This window comes from Parasteatoda tepidariorum, chromosome 8, assembly GCF_982258835.1.
Source record: "Parasteatoda tepidariorum strain Cologne lab strain chromosome 8, Ptep-v5.0, whole genome shotgun sequence".
Lineage (NCBI taxonomy): Eukaryota > Metazoa > Arthropoda > Arachnida > Araneae > Theridiidae > Parasteatoda > Parasteatoda tepidariorum.
This window is the reverse complement of record NC_141762.1, coordinates 26,126,872-26,145,640: the sequence shown is the minus strand read 5'-3', so window position 1 is coordinate 26,145,640 and position 18,769 is coordinate 26,126,872. Positions and strand designations below refer to the sequence as shown.

At 30.8% G+C, this 18,769-nt stretch overlaps 1 protein-coding gene across 2 annotated transcripts in view; it reads right to left on the bottom strand.

The window, feature by feature from the left end:
* Window positions 1-18,769, bottom strand: part of LOC107436906 (uncharacterized) — an 81,210-nt gene that overhangs the window by 53,686 nt on the left and 8,755 nt on the right. For both annotated transcript variants that reach the window (XM_087150040.1, XM_087150039.1), the window contains exons 9-14: window positions 16,902-17,029; window positions 14,786-14,927; window positions 13,002-13,078; window positions 11,478-11,590; window positions 8,664-8,764; window positions 7,755-7,793 (exon numbers count right to left, since the gene is read on the bottom strand). In XM_087150040.1, coding sequence (XP_087006166.1) covers window positions 7,755-7,793; window positions 8,664-8,764; window positions 11,478-11,590; window positions 13,002-13,078; window positions 14,786-14,927; window positions 16,902-17,029 — 600 coding nt within the window. The remainder of the gene's footprint in view (window positions 1-7,754; window positions 7,794-8,663; window positions 8,765-11,477; window positions 11,591-13,001; window positions 13,079-14,785; window positions 14,928-16,901; window positions 17,030-18,769) is intronic.

Genomic DNA, 18,769 nt, shown 5'->3' with positions numbered 1-18,769 from the left:
ACAAGCACATTTTTATTTATTGAAACTTTGCTTAACTAAATTTATTAATGAACAAAAAGTTTCTCTGTTGCAGTGAAACTTTATTTTCATATTTATTTCGGATAATACCTAGTTCAATGTGCAGAAATATCACGTAAAAGGTATTTCTGCACATTGAACTATAAGTAAAAGAGCAATAATGCATCAAAATGACATGGGAAAAAAATTATTTTTAGTTTGAATTACAATTTAACAGTTAAAATAAATTACAATTACATTTCCAAATTGGATATTAGCAACTGAGTGCAAATTAAATTTGATAACATTGGATTTGCAGTTAGGTAATAAAAGAATTACAAACAATTTTGCGCAAACAAGATAGTTTTGTTCGATTATTCAATTGGCAATCTCAGTTCAACCTCTCAGTTTAGTCACAAAAGGGAAGGGCATTAGTCCCACTTTTTGACAGGAGATAATCTATGCTCATCTTTGAATGAATACTCCTTTGAAATCTTCAATTTATTGTATTCAGACTCCTTTTCACCTGCCTAATGATTTGAAAGGGTATCACATTCTTAGGTTTCTTTTTATCCTTAATAAAAATTAGCATATATTTTCTTCAGCCGACTATCAGCTGGTTATCCCCCCCCCCTTTTTTTTCTGCAAACCCCAAAATACCGAAAAAAAAGCAACATGATTACACAAGGATTACCCATTTTACTATTTAACCAAAGGCTAACACAAGTTTGAATTAAGAAATCATGCATAATCCTTTTACTGTGTACTAGAATCAGGGAAATAGCGATCCCTATGAAAACCCTTATATAAATCCAAAGAAAAAGAATTTATACATAAACCATTTATACATAAATCAAGGAAAAAGAATTAAAAGGATAAATTGGCTATTTATCGAAGAAAATATTTTTTTTTCTTCTTTTTTTTTTAGCTTTTTCTGAAGCAGAACTATTGTAGTTGAGATAAGAAAAGGAAAGGTTAACTATTTCTTTAACACCTCCCTGTACAAAACAATTTAAAATTCTGGTGTTTTCAAAAGAAGAATGAAAAGTAAAATATCCTTTCTATGCATTGCACCTGTTTAGCTGAAAGCGTTTCCTTGAAAGGGACAAAGGAAGCCTTAGTAACCCACCAACTTAAGTCCTAATTATTGAGTGCTATGCAAAGATAATCTATCCTTGATTATTTAGCAAATGTGTTTTATAATGACTTACAAAAATAATTATTGACTAAATTTTCTTCCAGTTTTTAAGAACTATATAAATTCCCGTGAAATTGATTTTGTTTACAAATTTTGATATTTCATAGTAAATAAATTTTTCGAAATCTTCTTGATGCACCTATTTTGTATTATACTATTATATCAATTACTATGCATTTTAGTTAGAGAAATTTGTAGCGCGCATTTTACCTTTTGATTTGTTTTAAAACCGTTTGTTAGGCGAAGCATATCTTTTCTCTGAACTTGTGTCAGTAAACCCTGCATTAAATTCAACTCAAAATCTCCTCGTTTCAACGTGTAATATTCAATTATTTAAATGCAATTATCTTTTAGCACCATAGTGTAAACAAAATTAAGAAAATAGTATAAAATAACTAAGCAAAACTATAAACGAGAAAAAATTTACAAGTTAAGTTAGTCACTAGTTTTAAGTATTTTTTAATGAAACTTTAATATTTACTTCCATAGTTCAATATTTAATAAAGGTAAATAACAGCCGACCAATTTTGGGCTTACGACAAGTAATGTTCAGCTCCGTAGCCTTACAATTTTATATCCAATCCAGAAGACAAGGGAACTCCTGGATCAAGTTTGCCTTTGTGGAGAACTATTTGAAGGGAACTGATCTCTATGTGCGTCACATGGTAAGGGAAACCGCGAAAACATCCTAAGGTTAGCCTGATTGCGGGGGACTCTAAGTCATGATCCGTTTACCACTGTCGTTATCAGCACTGTGGTCAATGCGAGCCGGATGCGAAATTCGCGTCGACTAGCCATCGCTATAGAATTCGAACTTGGTATACCTCATTGGAAGGCGAATGATCTGTAACCTGGGCCACAACGACTCTACATCGTATTATTAGAGCTAATGAGATTATGACAGCAATTTTGAATGAGGAATATTGTAACGTTAACCAAATATTGTGTAGTAATTTAAATTTTTATCGATTGTTTGAAATAGTAAGAAATTAACTAAAAAAGATGGATTACTTTTCAAATTAATTTTTTTATTAATTACAGATTTTTGTGTCATTCTATACAGAGTTAGTACTATTTAAATGAAATATTTTAATTCATTGATCAAGCAAATTAAGCCTGCAGCGGAAACAAATAATATTGTTAGACAAAAAAATTTACTTAAATAGAAAAATTTCTTTTCACAATTATTTTAATATATGCATTTAATTTAAAAAAGAATGAGTTCCTCCATTTATATTAATTTAGAAGTTTATCCGTTTCGCGTAATGAAAATGGAAGTATGTTAGCTATTTCTCTTTATATCATACTCATCAAAGGGGTAAAAATCTATATATTTTTAAATAATTAAGAAGCCTAGATTTCTCTTAGAAATTAATAGATGGTATCTTTAATATTATTTAATAGTATGGATAAAATATTTTCTTTGAAATGCATATAAATGAAATATATGAATCTGAACCAGTCTGAATTATTTTGAATGATGTCTAGTTTTATCAATAAATATGCTACACCTTCAAAGCTATATTTTGCTCAACATAAAATGTCTGAAACATATTAAAACAAGAAAAAAAAATAATACTTAAACAGTTCTTTATAGTATGAAATTCATATGTAGCTACAAAACTTCCTTTATAAACTTTTCTTTTATAAACAAATAAATATCTATTAATTCAGCAATAATAATACTGTTCTTAGAATTCAATAATAATACTGCTTTCAGAAGAGTATCAAATCAAACTCGAAAATTAACGTTTAAAATAAGGTATGGTTCTTTTTAGCTGGTGGGTTAACTTTTATTTCCTTTAAATAGAGATTAACTTTTAAAATTACTATTAAATTAAATAATTTATTTATTTGAATAAACTATTGATGGGGTTAGATTTAGCATTACAAATGAGCGTATTGTCAATTCTATTTAACCACCTGCACTCATTTACAGACTTTACCTACTAATCATATGAGAGTACTACCAAATGGTACAGCAAATAGTTGCGGCGTTTAGTGAATGGAAATAGATTCCAAGTATTTTTCAAAGAAGATAAGTTGCTATTGTCAATACCTACCTATTAGCTTCCCTTTTCGGCTTTGTCACAAAAGAACTGGATTTACTATCCTTTCCCCGTACGGTGATCAAGGAAAATCGCTTTCAGCAATTGTACTGACTGAAGGTTTTTTTTTTTTTTTTTTTTTGGAAATCTTCAATTTGTTGCATTTAAACTCGTTTTTAGCAACAAATGATTTAAAAGGTTCACTATAAAACTTTTCTCTTATAAATCTATTCATTTTGACATTTTCCCCTGTATATATATATATTATTATTATTATAATTATTAAAATAGTTAATGTAATTTGCTCAATTTTTAAGTCAACTAATGTATCTAGCAAACTGACTTAAGTATTTAAATGAGTGAATAGCAATTAAAATTACACCATTAAAAAAATCCAGATAACAGATACTATTATGTATCGTGTCTTGAAGATAAATTTTTAATCGGGATGTTTTTTGCTGCTATCTGATGCAGGACACAAATTTATTTTATACAAATTTATTTATTTATTATAAGACTTACTATAAGATTATTCAATTAAATTAAATTCATATCAGCAATGTCATTTAATAACTTTGCATTAGTCATGTTTTGCTATAAAGGACCAAATTAAAACAATAAACAAAACAATAAACTTAATTTTAAGCTGATTTGGAAATTGTAATTGCAGTGAAAAAGTAAATAATGATTAAAAAGCTCTGGTTTACAATTAGAATATATAACTTGCTGCGTAAAGAAAATGTATTCAAATTTAATAAGCTATTTCATAACAATTACCTAAAAACCTTACAGGTGAAATCAGAAAAACCATTTCATTCAGAAAGATCTGCGACATTGTTTGACTATACCTATTGAATTACTTATATACAAAAACTGCATTATCAAAATTGCTTACATATAAGTGAGATGACATTTATAAAAATCCTTTATGTGTGAAAGCAATTTCCTTTAAACAATAATTTTATATAACTTATTATCCTTAAATATAATTTATATATTAATTGATAGGAAATTAATACCAAAAAGAACGAAATTACTATACCGAAATTATATAATACAATGTAAAAAAATTTAGAAAAAAAAAGCTGGATTATTTTTTTTTAAATATTTGTATAGTATTTAAAATTATGTATAATCATAAATTTAGATATAATGGAATTTAGTTTTCTTTAATAAATCATTAAATAGAAATTTTAATAAGAATTTTAAGATTTAAAAATTTTTTTGTTGAAGTAAAACAAAGTCTAAAATATCTGCACTAGCCCAAGTTTAAAAGATATATTATTAATTTAATGTATTTTAAATTATTTTATCTATCGTCTAACATTCACTAATGAAAAGCACACTGTAATAAAATTGATTACTGAAAAATACCAAACAGGTTAATGGAGAACAAAATGGAAATAAATAAAATATTTGATAAAAAAATACCTATAAAAAGTTTATTAAATGATAAAAATAGTAACCTTTTTTTATTTTATTCAGGGATCAAAATTTCCATGAACGGGTTTAATGATATTTTAATGATACGATTTTAATGATAACATTATCATTAAAATATCAGTGATTAACAGAAAGTATTATACAATGTTGGCTTTATTCAAATTTTTTTCAGTAATTTCGGTATTTATGATACTGTATTTGTAATTATACAAAAAATTAACGTTTGGTAGTCAACAGTAAGCACATTACAATTTTATTAAAAAGATATTTGTTTTAATGGACTCTGATATTTCAAAAATAAATTCCCAAAAGAACGCCATTCCCGAATTTTTAATAAATGAATAAAATGGTCCAGTTCAAACAACAAACAAATCTGTTACAAATTAAGAGGATTTTGTGTTTCCCTAAAACCACAGGGGGAAGTGTTTCTGAATAAAGCGTGAAGTTCGCACACCTCTTCCTTTTGACTTTCGATGAGTTCCTATACATCACTGTCAAGCAGCTCATCCCCTCCCAATCACTACTACCCATTCACCCTTCAGAGTTCCCCACTGACCCCAGTCGGTCGTTAAGTAGTCCGGACTTCTTCAGGCCACTTGGTCTTTAAAGAGTTAAAGCGGTACCTAACTAACTTTTTAATGGAAACTTTTTACTTTTGTCCGCACTTAAAAGCTTCTCTACTCAATTGATATGCTGTATAAATATGTTTAAGTTGGAAAGCATCTACAGAGGTTGGGGGAAAATAAGTAACACTTCAAAACTAACGCAATATAAACAATCATTTTATTTTTTGGCTACAAATGTTCTAGAAGGCTTAACATGGGAAAAAAAACTCTTAGCATAATTTGAAAGTTAATACTTGAAACTTTTAAATGATGTCACTTACCCATGCAAAATTCGACCGGAATAAATTGAAGAGTAGAAGTTAATAACTTTTTCCTTGCTTTAATACCAGCAGTTTTGAAATCATTTTAAAGGATTGCAATATTTATATGATGTTTTCTTTCTAATTATAATAGTGTTGAAGAAAAAAATGTGTCCCTACAGTGTGTTCCACTTCCTACACAGTAGATGTAAATTTTGCTTGGGTTCAAACAATGCCCCAACTAAAACCTCAAAACATCATCTTTTAAATTGTGTCAACAGTTCTGCCATATAAAACCTTCCAAAACATTTACTATTTACTGTTAAAAGAAATATTCTTAAAGAGCATCTACATTCGGGTATCATATTCATAAATAAATATTTAAAAGGAGGTCGTAAATTTTATGGGCTTTAATTTCACGTCAATTTTCAAAATTTAGTGAATCGACACTATTATAAACTTATATAACTTACAAACATTTTCTCTTCTCTTTTTAAAAAATTTTTCTGTATACCTTGTTTCTGTAAAATTAATCCTAGCAATGAAACACTTCTGCTACCACTTTTTTCCTTTTGAAAAAGTAACGCCTCCTTTAATTAAAAACCTCCACACAGTTTCTTATAAATAGTTTGATTAGACCACTCGGAAGATAAACCTGCTTACGAAAGAGTCATTTAATACAAAATCTAGTAAAATTAAAAAAGTGGTAACAAATGTATCTCGAAAATTTTTTTTAATTTATGAATGTGATTGGTTTGTTAAAGTTACTTGTCAACCACCACAAATTTAATTCTCAAATATATATGATGAATTACTCTCGGCTACTTTTAAAAAAAATCACAGATTAAGCTCGTATTTCATGTATATCCATCTAATCATGGCTGTATTCATTTTTCAATGGCAATTAATGTAAATCTCCGATCAAGTTTGTACATACTTCTAATCATGGTTACTTTATTATAATGTTACCACATTGTTACTTTTAAAAAACAAAGAGCTTGAAACATTCATAAAAGCAACTCCACTGCATGCTTACCTCAATGCTCAACCAAAACAGCGTTAGAATTCCAGATGAATGGGATAGGGATCGCTTCGCTGCCCAATTGCCCAATAAAATCAAAACACTAGGACTTTTAAAAAACTCTCCCAATTGGCTTAAAACGTTTACTTTATCTACAATGCTTAAAGCCTATCCTTACATATACCTGCCCCGCTATGGGAAACATTATTAACAACTCTCTGATTAATAAACTTGAGGTTGTCCAAAACAAAATACTACGACGCATCACTGGTGCTCCTCGCTATCTCCCAAATATAAATGTAAAAAAATGACCTAAAAATTGAACCAATTGTCAACTATATTAACAGACTAAATGCTAGTTTCTTTGGTAAGTAAAAAAATGCAGACACACGTGGCTTTATTATCCTATTAAACAAAGAACTCATAGCTGATATGAAAAGCCACAACCCCATAACTTCATTTATGTTATCTGATTGCATATTATCCAAGTATTATAAATAGTCACCCCCATTCATTGTATATATGGATACTCGCAGAGAGAGGAAATGACCAGAAGGGTGATCCTCGATTCGCGAGTATTCCACCCCTATCTTTATACTTAACTTTTATATTCTATATTTAATTATGTTAGTTAGGATTTCCTTGCAATATTTTACTGCATCGAACCATTCTTATCCCGCTTATTACAGATCAGATCTGTATATGACTCCTTTGAACCAGAGAAAGGACCAAAGGTGATCTCTTGGATCGGGAGTGGTATACGCCACCCTATATATTAGGACTATCACTTTCAGTATAAACTGATTTGTGACTTCCGCTCATGAGTTTTCGCTCATCATCAACTTCTCTCAACTCATAGTCAACGTTATAAGCGCCCTCGGGCACAAACATAGATGAAAGAGTCAATTGTCCGCTTCGCGGACAAGCACTCTGCAAGCAACACCAGTTCAAGTTTTTACTTATAAAAAAGAATTTGAATTCATACCCGTAACTGGTTTACTTTTTAAATAATCTGCATAGCATAGACTATTTTTAAAGAACAGTGTGGAGGCTTTCTGATGTAGGAGGTAATGGCTAGGCACAGGTGGAATAGATGTTACTAGAGAAAAAGTGAATTGGTCCCACAGTGTTCTTTTTTTAGACAACGTCAAATTAAAGAGAATGAATAATGAATTCCAATACCTTTGAGAAAGTTGTTGCACATCTCCAGCAGTTCTTTCACTAGAATTAAACAAATATTGTTTATTTTATTTTTATACAATATATTTTTTGTGTGCAATGATATTTAGCATGATTTTTTTTTCATTCAATGTTATTCTTTTAGACAGAGTTCATATATCACCTCCTACATCAGAAAGCCTCCACACGGTTTTTCATGAGTGATCTGCGCAAACTATTTAAAAAGTGAACCTATATGCGCAAAAACCTAAATTCTCTTTTAAAAGTCATTGCGATAAATTTATCATATATATTTGAGAATTTAATCTGTGGTGGTTGACAAGTAAACAAAACAAACCAATCATATTCATGAATTAAACAAGTTTTTAGACATACATTTGCTACCACTTTCTTATTTTTACTAGATTTTGTATTAAATAGCTCTTTCGTAAACTGGATTACATTCATAGTGGTCTGCTCGGACTGCCTGTGAGAAACCGTGTAGAAGCTTTCAGTTTCAGGAGACGTTGGTTTATAAGGGCCTGGAAAAATTTAAAAAGTGGTAGAGCTATCAATATAATTTTTTATTTTAACTAAAAATAACTTAAAATCCGCTACCAATAGAAAATATTTTTTTACAAAGCACAGCAAGTTGGCATCTCTTTATCTATAATTTTTTTTTACCTTTTCATATCTATTTATACTGTTTATCGGTATCAGAGGATAAAATTCTTTAAATTTTAATTTACAAAAATATTAAAACATTACATTTGCTGCCACTTGGAAAATTACATTCTGATGCCACGAAAATTCCGTATTAGCTTAAGGATTTAAGATATTCACATAACATGGAAAAATAAGTGCAAGAAATGCCAGTGCACTAATGCAAAATAAATAAATAAAAAAAAACAGAAAGAAAAATAAGATATTTACTAAAGCACGTCTTCTAATAATTGTATTTCGTTCTTGACTTCTTCTGTGATGAACAATTCATAAGCAGCAGTTGTAACTACAACTCCATTTGGAACAATAAACTAAATTTAAAAGAATCGATTAATTTTGTAATATGAAACAAATTTCAAATAACTTTAGTTTAACATTTTTAGGTAACATAAATGTAAAAAATAAGAAACTAGGCTTTATTCATGGTGCAGAGATGCCAGCTTGCTCCAGATCCATTTTAGTAACGATCATAATATTTAAAAAATTAAAAGCATTAAACGTTTACTCGAATTATGTGTTTCTAATAATCTTGGTTTCGCCAGTCACCGGTGACCCCCGTGGCGCTACGAACAAGCTGAAAAAATATTCGAGATGCAGAAAGTAGATTCATATTTTATTTAGGTTTCTTTGATAGGATAGGCATAAAACTTTAGTAATTACCATGCATTATTAATAATAACACGAAACGAATGTGTGGGTCATTGCTCTGGGATATTATTTCTAATAATAAAATGATTTCTTAGATTGAAATTTGTGTTTCATAATAAGTTGATTTATTGAACAAAAGGAGTGTTGTTTTTCTTTGATTGCCAACTTGGAAATATACATAAGAAATAATAAAAAAAGATAGAAAAAGAAGGGGGGGAAAGAAAACAAAGGCACTGTTATCCTATTTTTGCATAAGGAATGTTATTCATTGTATTCAATGCCTATATAAGTATATTATCTACAATATAAAAGCAGGAGCTGAGGTGAAAGAGCATTCACCTCCGAATGATGTGACCCAGGCTCGATCCCAGGGGCGCTGGTTGAAAAGAATCCTGCACAAAGTTTATTACATGTTTTTATATTATTATTTATTTTTTGTTCGTTATGTCAAGTAATTTCTGTCAAAACTGTGGTGACATCATGGCATGACGTCATCAAAGTAATAGTTTAATAACTATCTGAATCCTCGTAACTATTTTCCGTACGCTTTTGAAAAGTACTTTCATGAACACTAAAGAAAAGTTGAAAACTCAACGATGATTGAAATAAAAGAAATTAATTATATATTTAATTAAATTAAAAATAAATTTAATTACAAATTAATCAAATATAATTAGTTAATAATTAATTGCTTTTGTTGTAGTTCTTGTTACTTACGCCACTTTCCAAAATCAGCAAGTATGCTATTGAAATCAGGCTAATTTTTTGAAAATAAAAGGGTGCGTTTCTTCTTCTTCCTGTTGGCCAAGAATACTATGGCCAATCTATGGCCAAGAATACTACTTGAACCATGCACAGGTCATAGTCCATTCATTCATCCACAGGTCGTAATTTTGACTTGAACCAGAGCACGATCAGTCTCCAATTCAGTAACCCCAGAAATATTGATTTCTTATGGGAACTTGGAGGACTTTGTGACCACGAAAGATTTCACGAGTTCCTGTCACCATTTAATGCACGAGGATTCTTCAACCGGCATAATTCTAGCTCATGTTCTCACGAACACGAGCCATGCATCGTACCTCCCAGGCTATCCCAGCCGAAATTAATTGGGATTATTTAATGGAGGTATGGTCCAAATCAGAGCAGATCTAGTTCAGTGCTTCACTATCATTTAATAAATTTTCGTTTGCCCCATTCTTATTGGATGATTCCTATCCTAATAAAAACGTATTCCTACTGATTGCATCTGTAACTGTTTATCAAAGACGGATTATAAGTGGACAGGTAAATGAAGTGACTTCAGCTTAGGCATCTCTATTTTTGGGTCAGGTTAGCTCAAGGATAGACATACGAGATCACGAATTAAATTTCTAAAGTTATCTGAAACAAAAGGGTTTATTTTATTTATAATTGCGTTTTAGAAACTTGTTCCTCTAAAACTAAAAAATTGAAAGTCATTTGTCGTTGAAATAAATAAATAAAAAATATTAAGCTATGTACTTAAAAGCAAAACTATGGAAAATTTGTGGTAGATTTTGACTATCACGGGTTACGCGCCAATCATTGTCGGTACCGAATAAAACTGAGTATAAATTTAAGTTTGATGAGTTAAACTTCTAAAAACGTTTTTTGCCTAATCTAATAACGTAAAGCCACTGAAAAAGACAACAAATAATTATAAATTTACACAGTTAATGCACACGCCTTTCAAATTGCATGATTTTGTAACATTGATTCATGCAGATTTATTGATTATTCGCTTTTTCTTTCTTTCCTCTACGAAAAGATATTCCACTAGTAATTCACACGTCTCATAGTTTTGCTTAAACAAGCTATATCGTACAGTTCGTACATTTCTTCAGAGGTTGAACAAAATTATGAAAACACTTTAATACTAACTCTAAGTAAGCAATCTCTCTTTTAGTAGCAAAATTTTTCGAAAATTTAACATAGCAAAACTGATTGAAAGATTTTGCTTGAAGCTTTTTGAAATGGTGTCCTTTTTATACATGCAAAATTCGAATCGATCAAAATGAGTGCAGGAATTTAAAAGCCTCCTTCCTTTTTTAAACCACTATAATTGAAAAGACATTCTAATATAAAAATCGCAATCCTCTATTAAAAATTCCTCTTTTCAAAATTGCTTATATTGAAGCTAAAAAAGCTTATGAACTTCATCTCCTTAATTTGGTCGATCTTTGTTTTACATGGGAAAAAAGACATCATTTCTGAATTCAAATCATGATCTTTCAATCAGTTTTGCCATGTAAAAACTTCCAAAATATTTGCTTCTGAAATAAGTCATGTTCGCATGTCTAGAAGTATTTCCATAATTTTGTCCAAACCTTGCATATATTCATTAAATTGACTCACATTTTTCAAATCTTTACTGAGCTCGGTTAACATTCCCAAAGAAGATCCCTTTCCTCCTGTTAAACTAGGATCTTGGCATACCTTCTCGGTGAAACTTGTCACCAATGGTTTAGCTGCAGAAATAGAAAGATGTTTAAATTAATTGTAATCCATTATTTACAAGCAAGTAACAAGAGCCACAAAAAAAGAAAATATCCTTTATTTTTAATTCCTAGCAATACTCTTGACAGAAAACATTGTATCCTGTCTTTATATGCCTAATCAACATTATCTTGAGCAAAGATAATGCGAACTTTTTCGCTTCTTAAGTACCGTGTGCTTACAGTGTAGTTAAGTAGTGCTTCTTCACCTTTTCCGTATAATTTTGCTCTATTAAACAGCCGAAAAACCTAAAATACTTTTTGTCTCAATAGTGGAAGTGTAGTAATTTTTTACTCGTCGTATGAATACAATTTGTATGTCTTTAATAATAACATTTTGATGGTGACTTGGGAATTTGTCGTAATAGCGGCCTATTACCTCAATTGTCGTAATTTGTAACACCTAATTTGTAGTAAAAAAAAGCGGACAGCGGACCTCTCACGATATACCGTTACATCAAGCTTTTGCTGTATTTTATTTCATTTTTATGTAAACTACTATAAATAGCAGCTGCAATTTTGTACACCGATATTTCTTCACATATCGCACCCTTGCTACAAAAGTGCCACAACTCAAAAATTGTAATTTTTGAGTTATGACCGTCATTAGACGTAGTTTACACGTCTCTACCAATCTTCAAAAGAGCCAGAAGTTGCATTGAAAAATCAGCCGCCAGAGGGCAGTTATGGCGTTTTGTTGTTATGGCGTCTGTTTGTACGTGAGAAATCAAAACAGTCGTAACTTGAGAAATTTGAATTTTGAGTCGGAAAGATGGGAAAACTAGAACAATGACTAACGATCATAGTTTGAGATGTATCGGTCTTCATATTGACAAATTCAAAAATACTAAAATGTGTCTAGTCAGCCCGGGAACAGTTTTTTGCAATTCCTGGAAAACGTAGTTTTTTGAGTTGTGGCACTTTTGTAGCAAGGGTGCGATATTTGACCATACTTTGCTTATAAGCATCTGTCCATTTGTGTTTTAGTCCTCAAAAGTAGTTGATTGCCCTTTAATTTTATGACATATCGAAGACTTTTACTACTGAAGTAAATCTTTTACTATTCATTTGCTGTTTATAGTAAAATAACATGAACTTTTGTCGCGATCTAAAAGAAAAAAATAAAGAACAACAGTAAGTAGTTTAAATTCAGCTAATTGCTGTCTTTGAAAACTACACTCGTATTTGTGAAGATTCCAGCTCCATGAAGAAATCAAACTAACAGAAAATGTAAAGTGAGGTAAGACATAGAAATGATTCGAATTAAAAATCGATTGAAGGGTGTTTATTGGTACCACAATCAATAATATGTAAAATAAATTTCAATAATTTCTGACAATTCCTTCATAGTGTTGCAAGTTTCACAAATAGCAGTGCAAATTACCTGAGTGGGTTTCACTTTTAAGACTTGTAGGAGGTTTACTTTGGTCATCGCTGGTATTTGATGGGACAAATATCTTTCTGTAATGTAAAGAAAAAAACGAGAAAAAAAATTATCTAAAATATAGCCAAGACAATATCGAGGGTAAATTAAAATTATTTTCCAATTTGCCATTTACTCCTCAATATAAAAATTAGATGCTTCATTAATTTGATATTAAAATGAGCAAATAGTTTTCTATAATAAAAAACCAAGAAAAATGAGAACGAACAAACTATGAACAATAACCAATAAGATATCTAGGGTAAATTAAAATTATTATTGAATTGGACATTTACTCCTCAATATTACTTTCATTACTTCAAGTGAGCATACTCTTAAAATTAGCCTTTACTCCTGCATCCTCAAGTCATCTACATACCTCCTTTGACCTCTCCGTCACGACACCCCGCTTAGTGTCAGCTTTTTGTATATATTCTTTGTATGTATTCTTTTTTTTTATTCGGTTTTATTTTATCGTCATTAACTCTGTATATAACCCTCTTTGTAAATATTTTCAAATTTTTCGACTCTCGCTTAAATTGTTACTACTTCCTTATCACCGACTTTTAATATGTTTTTAGCTCGTCGATTGTTTACTTTTAAGTACTCGGATTTTTACTCATTAACTGTTTCATTATCTCATTATTACCCTTAGAACAATGGATGCTCATGCTTACGACTATAGTGGTATGATCAATTGACCTCCCCCATCTTACTTGTGCACGCTCCTCCTTCCTTTCTTTTTTCCTCACTAAATTTAATTTTAACCAGGCATTTTTAATTTGGCCAATTACCCATCGTTTCCAAATTCTAGCGAATCGGTTTATTGCCGTCTTCGCTGCAGACACCCAGATTATGCAATCTTCGTGAATCGTGAAAGCATGCGAACAGCTGACCTCACAGTGGGTGATATGGGCCGCTTCGCGATTCATCTGCCAATTTTCAGAGCACTATAATGAAGGGAAGATGGGTGGGAAAAAAGCCGTAAACGGCCTCATCCACCCAGATAAATTTTGATGGTAATGATTTCAAAGTGGCCTCTTTAACTGAGAGTTGAAACTCGCCAAAAGATGTGCAAAGCGTGAGGGTAGCAGGTTCGAATCTCGCTGACAGCCTGGGTGCTGTCCTTCTCTGTATTGTGCTATCTGTCCTTCTACTTGAAAAAGACTTAAAAGCCTTAATTGAGCACACAAACCTTCAAATGTATGTTATACTAATAAATCAAACCATGATTTCGAAATTATTAGCTTTAAAACTAAAAGATGTTACTAACTTTCTTTTCTCGCATTTTGGTCGATCTGAATTTTGCCTGGGTGAAAAAGTTTCAAGCATAATGAAAGTTTTAAGCATGATCTTTCAAACTGTGTCAACAATTTTGACATCTAAATTCTTTTAAAACTTATGCTGAAAAATAAAGAAGGTTTGCATCGAGTTAATAAAGAAGTTTTACCGTATTTTTGTACAACTCCTGTTTTTGGATTCATTTCCTGCTCATAAACGTTAAATTTTATCCTTTTAAGGTATTAAGGAACCTTCTAAGCAGAAGAAAAATAATACTTCTGAAATCCTAGAGTGGCCTTAACTTCTTAATTTATTAATTAGAATTTAATCATTGATATAGGTTCTAAATTAAAAAAACATGATTTGCTTGTTGCTTAAAATTTTCTTCAAAAAATAATTTATAAAAATAAGAGAAAAAGGAAAGTGTGCGTTGTGTACGCATGAAATTAAAAATAATTTTATACCCTTCAATGATGAAACCAGATCCTTCGTTATTATTCAATTCAAACCGTATGTTATCCATAGCTTCGTGAGCCACAGGATTTTGAGTGCTGTAAATTGTGTTTGCTTTCTGATCCGGCTTTCCTCGCAATATATACAAGTTATCTGAAACACAAATTTGACAATAATAGCGAAATGCAATTAAAAAGTAATAATTAAATATTAAAAAATATTTAAATACCACTTTTTTTCAAAAAGACTAAAGAGAAGAGAATCCTTTTATTTTTATCAAACCAAAAGTGAGACCAGACCAGCGCTCGTCCCTTTCGAAAACTTGAGTAGGTAGCAATTAATTGTATAAATGATGTGACTTAAGTTTTTCGTTCTATGTGTACGAAATTATGTTTATTTTCTCCATTTCAATCATTTTGAATACAGTACAAGGTATTAATTTAATGCGAACTCCAATTCCTAACCACATTTTTAGCAAAGGTACTTTCCACATCAACAGCATGTTGCGTTTACGCAACGTCAGCGAGAAATGAATAAATGTAATTCAAGAAGATGCTTTCACGATTTGGATTTTCTTCAAGGTCTGTAATATTCTAATTCATTTCTGTAATATTATGTGTTTCCTTCATTTAAGTTGAACTGACCAGCGTCCTCAAAAAACTAAAAAAACTGGCAGCAAAATTTCTAAAAAAATATTCTAAAACTCACCTCTTTCCCTTTCCAATTAATAAAAAAAAAAGTATTTTTCTCAGAATATTAAACTGGAAAGGTAAAGCAGCAAGTTTTCAAATATCCATATCGAAATTTGACTAAAAATTCTTTAGTTTTTTGAGGACGCTGGCCATCTTGATTTAAGTAGATCTTAACCCAAAGCTGTTTCGTCGTAATCTTCTGAAGTCACCTTTATTGAACAAATATAAATATTAAAAACATGGAATTTGCTATCACTGGAAAATAAAACCTTGATTAAGCGCGAAGCTGGCAACTATTCATAGGGAATTTTTCCTCCTCAAAAGGAAAATTATCAACATTTAAAATCACATTTTATGATTACTGCTTCAGTTATATCGGTTAAAGAAAATCGTAATAACAATTGTTCCTGTAGAACCTAATAGACAATACTGTAGGGTTTTTTTTTATAAAAAAAATTCTTTCATCGCTTCTTGTGTTTTACATCACGTGACTTTAACGTATCTGACATTGAAACCACAGATGGTTAGAAACTAATAATGGCTCCTACTGAATTGCCTACTGTATGGATCTGTCAACGGGAACAGGTAATCAGGAAAAGACATCCTTAATCAATGGAGTTCGAAGTAGATCCTTATAATTTGAAAATGCAAGAAAAATGCATCTAGGCCTTTCCCAGAGGCATTCACCATGAAATTTCAATGTTTATGTCACGTTTTCTGTTTTACTGAAGTTAAGAGTGGAAAAAAAACTGATTTGGACATCATAAAATACTCCATAAAGCGATGCCAATTAGAGAAATGAACGATTAAGCAGATAACAGTTGAAAAAGATAATTAATCGTAACATCGAAATTATGTACGTTACAAAGTGAAACCAAATAGAAAAATCAATGTTTATGTATGTTATCTCTCTTACAACAGTTAAGAAAATAACTGTGTTCGTGATGTCACCATAAAAAACTCTCTCAAGTGAGACTAAGTAGAAAAATTAACATTTAAGCAGTTAACAGTTGAAAAAGGCAACTAATCATAACATCACCATGAATTACGCTATAAAGTAAGATCAAACAGAAAAATCAACGTTTATGTTATCTCTTCTGCAACAGTTATGAAAATAACTGTGGTCGTGATGTCACCGTAAAACTCTCAAGTGAGACCAAATAGAGAAATGAACATTTAGGCAGTTAACAGTTGAAAAAGGCAACTAATTATAACATCGCCATGAATTACGCTATAAAGTAAAATCAAATAGAAAAATCAACGTTTATGTTATCTCCTCTGCAACAGTTATGAAAGTAACTGTGGTCGTAATGTTACCATGAAATACTTTATGGAATAAGACCAAAACGAAAAATCCAAGTTAATGTCAGGTTATTTATACCACAGCAGACAAAAGTTCTGATAGTGACGTCACCACTCTATACAGTGTACTCACTTTTGCCATGAAATTTTATTATTTCATCATATCCACTTCTCTCTTCTTTTATATTTCTCAAGTCGAACGTTGCGTCAGTCACTACATCTATGACACCAGTAGGAGTGACAACAAACCCATGAGTCAAACTGAAAAATATATAAAAAGAAATATTTATATATTAATAGATACTAAAACAAATGAGCTTGGATATGTTATTAAAAACTAAAATCTTATAAGCATTTTTCAAAGTTAAATATTTTAATTTTAAGCACCAATTTGGAACAAGAGACAATCAGTTCGATCATGCTTTCAACCAAAAATGGATAATGCATAGTAAGTCCTTAGATGCCAACTTTCGATTTTCGATCAAAAGAACATTTCTATAGGTTGATGTTTTATTAACTGATTATTGATTTAATAAATGTGAATTAATCTTAATTTAACGGTCACAACTGATAAATAGTTCAAATACGATGAGTGTTATTTTAAGTAAGGACCGCTTTGCTGTGTACACTAGATGACGCTAACGTCGCAATGAGTACTTTCGTCTTGTCCCGGTATTCCTTGGGAAGAAATGTGCACAGTTGAAGCTGTTTAGGTAACCTGTACGGTCAGTTATGTGTCTTTAAAATGTTTAAGATTATTCAGTCGTCAGCCCCATACGAGGTACGGTTAGTGATGCGTTTTTTTTATCGGCAAAAACCTGTGTGCTGCAAACATCGGCAGACATATGAAGTTTACGGTGCTACTGACGAAAAGAACAAGGAATTTTGTTATTCTACGACAATGACTCTCCATCAGCAGCTGCAGCTTTATTGGACTCTTTGGGCTAGGAAGTTTTGGACCCTCCCCCTGTATTCCTGACCTTGAGCCGATCGATTTAAATATTTTCCGATGCTTCAAAGATCATTCCGGCGGCAAACACTACAACGAAGAAGAAGACGTGAAAGCCACCGTGACCTCTTGGTTATCGGATCAGATGTCAAGTTGCTATGAAGAGGGTATTCTAAATCGAGTTGTAAGGCATTATAAGTGTTTAAAAAAACTGGCAATTATGTTGACACAAAGAAAAACGTATGTACAGTCTGAAAATAAATTAATTTCCTGAAAATTTTCTTTCGTTTGATTTTTGTTTTCGAACATCCCTAACTTTAGAAAAACGCCTCGTATATGGGTGATTCTCACGAAATATGACAATTCACTGTCCCTTGCTCCAAGATCTAATACTATAATACTAAAAGAACTTTTTTTTTAAAAAAAATTTATAAATAGCATTGCTGTAAGCATTTTAAAATGACTTTGCACTAGAATTGACTGTTTTGTGTACTTAAAAAATTTAATTGAATATCAAAATGTCATTTTCCTGGCCTGTCATAAACAATATTTCCTGTAATAACTACCTTCAAAACTTCCCATACATTTTTCAAAATTCAATTTTTTTTTATCTTATCCTATGTAAGCATTTCTAGAATATACGCAGAGGGTATTGTTTACTAAAACTTCGTTTAAAATAATTTCTTCTGACAATAATTTGTTTGTCCCATGAAAATCTGTCATTTTCCTGGCTACTTTTATTTAGTGATTTATAACCAAAATAGATAGCGCCAGGAATCAATATCTTATGTTAATAGATTGATTAGATACCCTCCTATCTGAACATGTCTTGTTGTATGAATAAAGAACCAATTTTCTGGCTCAAAATCTAGTTCAAAAATTTTTCAAGGTGAGTAGGTTTTTATGCTGTCATTTTCCTGACTTCCTGAAATCATTAATAACAAAAACTGCATAGATTTATCTGAGTTACTTTAAGAAATACTGTTGTTTTCTACAGAATATAACGTCTTCGGCTAAAATATTAAATTAAAGTAAAGTTATATGCTATAAAA